Raw genomic sequence first — 10,447 nt, forward strand, 5'->3', positions numbered from 1 at the left:
TTCATACAAAAATACTTGCGATAAGTACCAAAGTAGATAGTTTATGTAAAGTATTAGAGTACTATATTTCTATTTTCTACTAAATATATAACTAACAATGTGAACCAATATTTTAAAGGCATGCTAGGTGCCCAAGCTCGACGCCATCACCAGCTGAAGAATGATTTTGAAAGTGACATAGCTCTGCTGGCAGATAGAAGAGTGAATCCCACATTAGACGCTGTAGTCAGTCTGAGGGCAAGATGGACGGCAGAGAACCACGGTAATTTCGATGACATGTCCGTCTTGGATGCCATGCAGCGAACCAAGAACAAAATGCCGCAGCATCTCATCAATTTTGCAGAGACTCCTGGCGGATACGTTGCAGTTCTCGTCACCGATTTTATGTATAGGATCCACAAGGAAATGCAATCAGCATGCGAGGTGGTGTTTGTGGACACGACTAGTCACGTGGACAAGACCAACTGTTCACTTACTATCCTTGTCTGCTCGAGCGCAGCTGGGGGTCTTCCCCTCGGGGTCATCTTATCATCAACCCAAACTAAAGAAGATTATCTCAGAGGTACGTCACATAACAAAAATTGCAATTAAAATTATACTAACACATATGTAACTAGAAGTAATCTGCTGATTAAGATTTTTTAATTCAAATAGGTAGCTTTATATTTGACTTTATTTCCACTTTAATGTTTTGCAGGTTTCACTCTTCTTCAAGCTATGCTGGGTGACGTCGCGTTCAACGGCAAGCTGCACCCTGAGTGCTTCATCACTGATGACAGTGACGCTGAGCGAGGAGCATTGCACGAGGTGTGGCCTCAGAGCAAGTTGTTCCTCTGCGTGTTCCATGTCCTGCAGGCCGCATGGCGCTGGTTATGGAATTCCAGAAATAAAGTCGCCAACGAACATCGAAAACCCCTGATTTCTGTTCTCAAGAAGCTGGTGTACGCAGAGTCCATATGTTCTTTCGAAGAAATATGGTTAGAGTTCCTAAACTCAGAACTCTCGCAAAATAACGTCAAATGTACCGAGTTAGTAACTACTTACAAACTCATGTAAATTATAATGCACATACAAAATATTTAATATGGTTACACAATAATATGTGATATAATAACATAAATTAACTATTAAGTTGTAGTATCTTAAGAATTGTACTTGTTTCAGGTACTTTAGATCAGCAGTAGAACGCAGGGAAGAGTGGAGCCTACCATGGAGATGTGGCTTTCTACTACGGGGTCACAACACCAACAATATGTGTGAAAGCATGATGATGGTGATTAAGGACATCGTGCTCAACAGGTATTGTAATGCCAAGACATTTTATAGCAGTTGCTTTTTATGGAAGGAAATTGCTAAATAGCGAGATGGTAGCCTAGTCATCATCTACCTCAGTTTACCGCAATTTTAATTTATTAATATTGAAATTGATTAATAATACATTTATTTTGAGCTAATAGACAGAAAAAAAAAAACATAATCAACTAACACCTATCAAATCAATGCAAACAAAGTGTGATGGTGATGATTAATAAAAAAGTTAATTAAAAAGTTGCAGAATAGTACTTTCAATGTAAAAACACATATTAATTCCTGAAAATATTGCAACCTTGGCGTTTTATACCTATTAAATTTTACTCCTGATTTTGGATTGCAGCAACTTTAAATACTTGATTTTAGATGTTTGATGTATGCAACCCACTTACTTTAGCCTTAGATTTGAGCGTAATTTTAATGTAAATTTTTAATAATAGGAATTCTTTTAATTAACAAAAATTCATAATTGTAATGATTATTTCCTAATTGTGTACAGGAACAAGGCACACAACGGTGCCCAGCTGCTGTTGGTAATGGCTGACGTTTACAACAATTACCTTCGTCTACGGTTGTCAGATGTCCTCCTCAAAAAGGACAGTTCTTGCAAACCTTCCACCAGCACCATTCCAATGTGCGCTGTCACTCATGCTGGAGGAACAGTTTATACTGTTAAGTCAGCTTCACAAGAGGGCATTTGTTACAATGTGGACCTCTCAATCGGCATGTGCAGCTGCCTCTGTGGAAACACAGGAAGCGTTTGCAAACATCAATTAGCAGCGTCGCAGTACAGCGCAGTTCGCCTTCCACAACTATACGCCTGCACTGTTGCTGAAAAAGAAGTCTTGTATAAGGTGATATACGGCGACAAACCGATGCCGACATCGAATTTTTTCGATGGCTTATTTGCTGATACACCTGTTAATGTAGTATCTCATGTTAATAAAGAACCAGCTGCACGTGACGATGAGCAAGGAGATGTAGCTGTCGTTATCGAGACCTCCGCACAGACAACAAATGAAAATCAATCAATTGACACCAGCATTGATGAGTTCACAAGCATGATCAATAGAGAATTAAAAAGAACTAAAAGCACCTGCATGCTCAGCTCCTTTGCGGTATTTGAACAGAGGCTGAAATCCTGCAGAAATCCTGCGCAGGTTAATACTTTCCTTCGGACTGCAGGCTGCACTATTTTTAAGGCATCGGGGGCGGCAAAGAGAAAAATTCCTTGTCAGCCAACGACCATTGCTAGGCGTCAGTTTGGCCAACCAAGAGGCAAAGCTGCCTTACTGAAAGGCAAGATAACAAAAAGGAAAAGGAATTTAGCCTTAAACATATTAAAAAATCTACCAAATGCTAAAATACATTGATGTTTCCATATTACTGTTTCATTTCCTATACCTAACTTATTTCAAATCAATCACAAATATATACTAACTAATAATCAATGAAAACAATTTAGCATGAGGCATTCAAATAAATGTTCTCTAGGTAATTGCCTTTATTTTAGAATACAGTTACATTTTTATTTATTATTTAGGAAGATTATGAAATATTAGTGTAAACGCCCCTGAAAATCACGGGATTCTGATTTCTCTTGTTATTCGATTTCGATCTCCTTTAACTATTTATTAATAAATTAAAATGCACATTTTTTCGAAATAAATTTATTATTTCGTTGCTTAGGCGATTACTTTTGATATAACATTTTCAATTGTTATATTTTAAACCAAAAGCGCATCCAAGTCACTGTCAAATGACATATAAGATTTTATTACCTAGTCTTTTTTAATGTTTAAGTTTTGAATCACACTATTTTCATCTTCACTTTTTCTAGAAGATCGTTTTTCCGGCGTATCTTAATTGACAGACATTACGCACATAACCACACACAGAAAGAAGTATACACAGAGGCACATTGCTCCTTATTATAGTATATATTAAATACCTCGGCTTACAACTAAGTGTCCACAAGGGCCTACATTATCTAGCTACATGCAATGCATCGTACCAACCTCCCAGCACGTGACTATATGTTTGCAGATACACGTACTTCTGTTTGCAAATTCCTGCACAGCGCTATCTTATGGCATCATTATCATATTTGAAATTATATACCTAACTAGAACTAGAATAAACGTTACCTATAGAGTCTAATTGTTACACAAAGTGAAATGATTATCCAACAAACACATCCTTTTTTGAAAACAGGACGATTCTATAAATGGCTAGCGACATCTGGCAACTGTTCACCTACACAGCGAGAAACGTACACGGGTTTGTCTCATCTTTGACGTGAGTGCAGCCGGGTGGTGGAGAACTCTGCTGTGGGGGGCTCCCACGGGGGTGGGGCTCGGTAGGTGGGGGCCGGGAGGTCGGCGTGTGGCCAGCGCCAGCTGTTAATGTGGGCGAGGCTGCGGGTGGCCAGGGTGGACTGAAGTAGCCACGGGTTGCGGTGGAGGACATCGTTCCCTTGCGTCATTGCAAGCCGTAGTCTACTCTGTGCTGCTCCTTCGAAGTCGCGCTGCAGGACCCTGGCCACGCGGCAGGCCACGATCTGTTGTACTCTGGGGGTGAGTGGTACCAGGCGGGTCTCCTTCTGCATGACGCACGCACTGGACCATCTCGGAGCTCCCAGCATCGTCCTCATAGTGGTGTTTTGCAGTACCTCGAGCCGCTCCTGTTTGCTACGGGTGAGCAACATGTGCACTAGGGCGCTGTATTCCACCAGGGAGCGCACTGCAAATATGAAGTATGGTCGTAGGACTTTATGATTGAATGCCTTCGACTGTACTACAGCTCAGTTCTCAGTACATATCGTTACACCGTCTTGCACACCCTTGGGTGGATGTTTATGAGCTTTCTTATGCAAATACTCCATTTCTGTATGTACAGACTTGAATTTTACATGAACATATATATTATAATATTGTCATTTAAATAAATAGTTTAATATTGGTTATTTAGAGGATGAGGATCAAATATATTTCTACAATACATTGGCAGTGTGTATGAGATATATGGCTTACAGAAACAGTTTACGCGGGAAAACGGTATGCATGAATTAGAGAAAACTGAATACATAAATTAGAGAACGGAATTACTATTGGATAAGGATCTGTTTTCCTCATCCAAACAAACAATTTCTTACTTTAGTTAGACTAATTCAAAATGAAAGTTCAATCTTACCTTCTTCTTTATATTTAGATACCGTCCCACACGAAAGACTACTTACTAAATTAGCTTTACACGGAATAAGTGGTAGCCTATTAGATTGGACTAATAATTGATTGAATGGTGGAAAACAGAGAGTTATTTTAAATGGAAAAACTTCTAGATGGAAAAATGTTACAAGTGGAGTTCCTCAGGGTTCCGTTCTTGGGACACTTCTATTCATAGTATATATAAATGATATAGACCATAGACTAAAATCTACTGTTTCCAAATTTGCTGATGATACAAAACTGTGCGGAGTGGCAAATGATCACTCAAACCAATTAGATATTCAACAAGATTTAGATCAATTACAGCAATGGTCTGAAAAGCGGCTAATGAAACTTAACACAGGTAAATGCAAGGTAATGCACATAGGCAAAAATAACAGTAAGTCGATTGCAAGTTATTTGGAAATTCGTTAACAAAAGTGGATAGTGAAAAAGATCTCGGCGTAATTATCAGTAACGACCTCAAATCATCCAAGCAGTGTATTTCAGCCTCTGAGAAAGCAAATAAAATTCTAGGACTGATTGCGCGATCTTTTGATTTCAAAAGTTCATCACTCATTAACAAGCTATATAAATCGTTAGTTCGTCCACATTTGGAATATGCTGTTTTTGTATGGTCACCGAATCTCATTAAAGACATTGACAGACTGGAAAAAGTACAACGGCGAGCCACAAAACTGATTCCAAATATAAAAAATAAATCATACGAAAATCGACTAAAACATATGAATCTGTTTTCCCTAAAAAAGCGTAGACTTAGAGGTGACTTGATACAGGTCTTTAAGATTTTAAAGGGAATTGACAACATCAAAAGTGACCAAATTTTCACATTAAATGAGAATCAGACAAGAAATAATGGTCTCAAACTGTCCGGAAATAGATTCAGTTTGGAAGATTACTTTTATGGTCAAATACCGGTACATGTAGACATGTACTGTTTCATAAACCACACAGGAAAATTTATTTACAGATCGCATCACTATCACGCAGCCCATACCAGCCACATAGGCCACTAGAGTAACACGACAGCTCCCATGGCCGGCGGAGTGGTTCACACGTGCTAATGTTTTGGTACTACCAATATGGCGGCCATGTCCCGCCTGCCCGCCTCACTCCTGGGGCAGCCCACGACCCATATACCGGTACTCGATCCAGGTGTTATGCAGATCAGTGGGAAGCCCTCGTCATGGTGCAGGTGATCTAACATGACGCGAAGTAACTGAAACACGTAGCCGTCTCTTCCGTGCCTGGGCGTTTCGATACCTGCACGCATTTGAGTGGAGAAAAAAGGAAATAAGTGAAAGAATGAAAAGAATTGAAATGGAATAGAACATTACGGATGTAAGCCACCTTCTCTTTTCCTAAAGCTTCGTAGGTTAGAGTAACTTATACATATTTCATATCAACAATACCGGTTCCCAATAAACTATATACATCAAGTCACCCAATAATTACAATGTCCACCCTTTTTAATATTTACAGTCATTTAGTCCCAAGAGGCTCGTAGGGCCCGAATTGCATATTCATTTTCTACGTATGTTAAAGGGGGTTGAGATACCTAAGTATAACATTTATTTGCAAATATGGTTACATCGTCGTGCACACACTTGGTTTGCATGTTCATGAACTTATGCATATAGTCCCATTTCTGTACGTACAGACTTGAGTTTTACATAAACACAAATATAATATTATCATTTAATTGAATAGTTTTATATTGAGTATTTATTTTTGCAATGCATTGGCAATGTGTAGATATAAGGCTTATAGGAACAGTTTACGAGGGAAAATGGTATGCATGGATTCAAGAAAACCGAATACATAAATTAGATACCTGAACGCACCTGAGTGAGAAAACGTAAATAAAGGAAAGTAAGATATGATATTAAGTTCAGTGGCACAAACAGGAATACAATGTAAAACATGGATGCAAACGTGCACGCATAATATATTGAGACTAAGTATTAAAGTGTACCATATTACTATTATGAGATTCATGTGTACGAGACTAGATAACGTATCAGTAAAAATAATTTATGTCTAAACAGTATTCTATAAACTTCTACCAATGTGTTTTTGCGAATCTGGTTACCTCGTCATGCACACCCTTGGGTAAATGTTTATGATTAATTTACTTATGCAAATACAGTCCCATTTATGTATATACAGGCTTGAATTTTACATAACCACAAATACTATTATATTACTTAAATAAAGTTTAATATTGAGTAATTAGAGGATGAGGATCAAATATATTTTTACAATACATTGGCAATGTGTATGAGATATAGGCTTACGGAAACAGTTTACGCGGGAAAACGGTTTGCACGAATTAGAGTATACTGAATACATAAATTAGAGAACGGAATTACAGCTTAGATACCTGAACGCATCTGAGTGAGAAAACTTAATAAACAAAGGAAAGAAAGAAAAGAACTGAAGTGCAGTGGCATGAAAAGGAGTAGAATGAAAACAAAAAAACATGTAAACAAACCTGTACGTATTCGAGTGAGAGAAAAGATAAACAAAGAAAATAAACTGAATGCAATGACACTAAATGGGATAAAATTGAAAACATCTAAACAAACCAGCACGCATTCAAGTGAGAAAGAAACATAAAGAAAAAAGAAAAAGAAAATGCATGAAATGAAATGACACTATTATAATGTAATATTGATGTATTGTAATAATAATTGACAAAATTGTTTAACTCTCTATTGCTATATCAAATTGGAGTGCACTTCTTTAGAATTACATATTTAAGGGATATGCTACAAATGATACAACTAGTGAAAATTGTAAATACTCGTCCAACTACTGGCAGTGTAACGTTGTGTGTATCAAGATCGAATGTTGGGTTTCATGTCTTCAAATTTGCTGCTCCTGACCCAGAGAGTACAGTACACAATAGCTTTCCATAGCACATTTTAAAGCTAGAGAATATCAAAAGTTTTAAGTTAAAGTTGAAATTTTCACTATTCTTCAAGTGCTATGATCTCTATAATGTAACTGTTAACGAAGTATATATCATTATCTATACGGAATGAAACTAGATGAACAATATAAAGAAAACAAATGATAGTCAATGGAAAATGTAAAGGAAAATGAGTTAAAGTAGGAAAAATAATATTTTACACTGCACTAAGTAAAGTAAGGTGAAGTTGTATAAAACATTTTACTTTATTCTATGTAGAATATAATAATTCAAAATGGATGGGTTGATATTCCTTTAAATCATATTGCATACAGTGGAATACGCCATAGAACAAGGATGGGCGACCCTTGCTTGATACGGGTGCAAAACCTGGCATACTAACGACTTTTATCCGACATGCGAAACCCAGAAGTCAATAAAAAAATGATAATATCCATTTTCTTTTGTATGTTTTGTATGGCCATTGGCAACGGCATGCTTGCGTTCAGAGGCCGATAGGGACCCTTATAGGTCCTCGTATGCACGCCTATCATTTCATTCCGATGGCACGCAAGAAATTTTTGTATTAAAGATTTGGCTAGTTTTGGCACCCACACTTTTTTTTTTTTTATTCGGTAGATAATGTTTATCTACACGGGCCTTTCTCCATTCGGAGGCCCGTAAGTGTGGAGCCGCTCTGTGTTCAGCTACTCCGGCGTTTTTGTAGTTATCTGGGCGGAGGGTATCCGACCAGGATGTGGGCGAGCCGTTCTATGTTTTCGGTGATGTAAACTATGTCGGATCCAGTCTTCCAAGCTTCGGGGGCCATGGGGTTGAATTGTCTACCACTTCTCAGGGCGATGGTGTGAGCGCACTCTAGTAAGTAGTGAAGGAGAGGCTCTGAGGTGTTCATCCCGCAGTGGTCGCACTCCCTTTCCTGTCGTTCGATGATTTCCCAGCAGCACTTGTACCCCAACCTGAGCCTGTGGATGATCACAGCGAGTCCTCTGTCGGCGATTTTGGTAGCGGGATGAGGGCACAGTTTGGTGGCCCTCACGTACCACTTCGCACTTGCTGATGCTGAGTTTATAGATTCTCTGTGGTTGGCTACCTTTGTTCGTTATAGGTGGTCTCTGGCCCAGCTTTTGATTAATGTGGTTGATGGTTGGACTTGGACTTCTATGTGAGGATGGTAGCGTGTTGTCTTAGCCAGCTCATCTGCTCGTTCGTTTCCGTGTATCCCTATGTGGCTGGGTATCCAGTTGATGATGACTGGGTGATTTTGTCTGTCGTGTAGCTGCAGGAGGTAGATTATTGTTGTGATAATGTTTATGTTGGTGGGTATGTCCTTCTGGAGTACTTGTGTCACCGCATGAGAGTCTGTGTGTATGACCACCGGCCCTTGTAGTTGGCTTGAGTACTCCAGAGCTTTTTGCATTGCCACCAGCTCAGTCTGTAGGGTCGAGCAGTGGTCTGATGTGCGCCAGGCGGCGGTGTATGTTGCGGAGTATACTCCTGCACCTGTTATGCCGTTCTCTGGGTCGACAGTGCCGTCAGTGTAGCAGACAAAACCATCCTGGGCCTCCGTTGCCTGGATCGCTGTTCGTGCAGCGTCTCTCAGTTCCCCTGATGAGCAGTGATTCTTTGCGTGTGGTAGTTGTGTGTAGTTGAAAGTAGTTGTTGGGGATATCCACGGGGCTGGAGGTCGGTACTTCAGGCATGCCCTGTCTGGCTTCAGAGCCTTTAGGTGCCCTTCCATGCCTGTCGCTCGTATCTGGTCTCCTAGGTGTCCGATGTATGTATATGGTCGTGGTAGGTCCGGGTGCGCGTCCAGGTGAGCCTTGAGTTTAGTCCTGAGATGTGAGTCCCTGTCGCTCAGCAGGGCCTTGGCTGCCGCGGTGCAGTTCCGGGTCTGAATCCTGGCCATCAGTGGTGGTATGCCAGATTCCATCTGCGGGTTGCTTTTTCTGGTCCACATGGGAGCACCTAGGATGAGGCGAAGGGCGTTGTTTTGTGAAACTTCAAGTGATTCTTCCTGCTGTGATGTTAGATCCGAGAGGACAGGTGCTCTATATTCAATAATGGGTCGGATGCAATACTTGTAGTAGTGTTCCAGTACCAGGCGGCTGGCACCCGCATAAAGTGATTGCATATATCTCATCGGCGCTGTCCTTGTTTTTGTCATTTGCTTCAACTTCTGGATTTGAAGAGAGGATGACAAGGTTTTCTGCATAGTGACTCCAAGATAGGTGAAGTCATCCACCCACTCAAGATCTTGCTGGTGTATGGAGATTGGCATTGGGTTTGCCATTTTAATATTCATGGCTTTTGTCTTCCTTACGTTTATCTTGAAGCCTAGGTGTGTGCAGCTCTTTTGTATAGTGTTGAGTGCTTTTTGGGCATTGGTGTGGCAGTTGGGTCCCTTGCTAACGATGGCGATGTCGTCAGCATATATGAAGATCTCAACGTTCCGTGGTCGTGGGAGGGAGGCTATGTTGTCCATGTGCACGTTGAACAGGTAGGGACTCAAGATGCCTCCTTGAGGGGTGCCGTATTCCAGGTCTTTGTAGCTAGACACGGAGCCCTGGAAACGGACTCTATCCCGTCTGTTTTGGCAGTATGCCTGTACCCATGCCAGAAGGTTGCCTATGATTCCCTTTTCGACGAGAGACGTCAGCATCGCTGAGGGGTTGACCAATTCGAAGGCTTTTTCTAAGTCCAGGAGGACGACGATTGCCTTTTTCCCGTTGATGAAGCTGAGGAAGTCCATTGTGCACTCCGTGGTTCCCACTATACCCCGATAAGCATGCAACTGTGGATGGAGTGGCCCTACTTTCCATTTCAGCCTGTTGAGCACCATTTTCTCGACGGTCTTCTCTATACAGCTAAGTAGGGAGATGGGTCTGTAGCTGTTGGCCTCCTTGGACTTGGGGATAGGAACTATATCCTGGGAATTCCAGTTCCTAGGTCTCGCGTGTTGCACTAGGGTGCGATT

The 10,447-nt window shown here is 40.6% G+C and overlaps 2 protein-coding genes across 2 annotated transcripts; one reads left to right on the forward strand and one right to left on the reverse strand.

The window, feature by feature from the left end:
* The first annotated feature begins 201 nt into the window (after positions 1-201).
* On the forward strand, positions 202-2,692 carry LOC143022436 (uncharacterized). The gene is made up of 4 exons (XM_076180661.1): positions 202-562; positions 698-1,028; positions 1,165-1,299; positions 1,811-2,692. The coding sequence occupies exons 1-4, from the start codon at positions 277-279 to the stop codon at positions 2,682-2,684; spliced, it is 1,626 nt and encodes a 541-aa protein (XP_076036776.1). The 5' UTR covers positions 202-276; the 3' UTR covers positions 2,685-2,692.
* Positions 2,693-8,572: 5,880 nt separating this feature from the next.
* LOC143022299 (uncharacterized) lies at positions 8,573-10,132 on the reverse strand. The gene has a single exon (XM_076180445.1). It carries the CDS (start codon positions 10,130-10,132, stop codon positions 8,573-8,575), a length of 1,560 nt encoding a protein of 519 aa, XP_076036560.1.
* Positions 10,133-10,447: the final 315 nt, after the last annotated feature.

Source organism: Oratosquilla oratoria, chromosome 44, assembly GCF_046742065.1.
Source record: "Oratosquilla oratoria isolate Oo_2021 chromosome 44, ASM4674206v1, whole genome shotgun sequence".
Lineage (NCBI taxonomy): Eukaryota > Metazoa > Arthropoda > Malacostraca > Stomatopoda > Squillidae > Oratosquilla > Oratosquilla oratoria.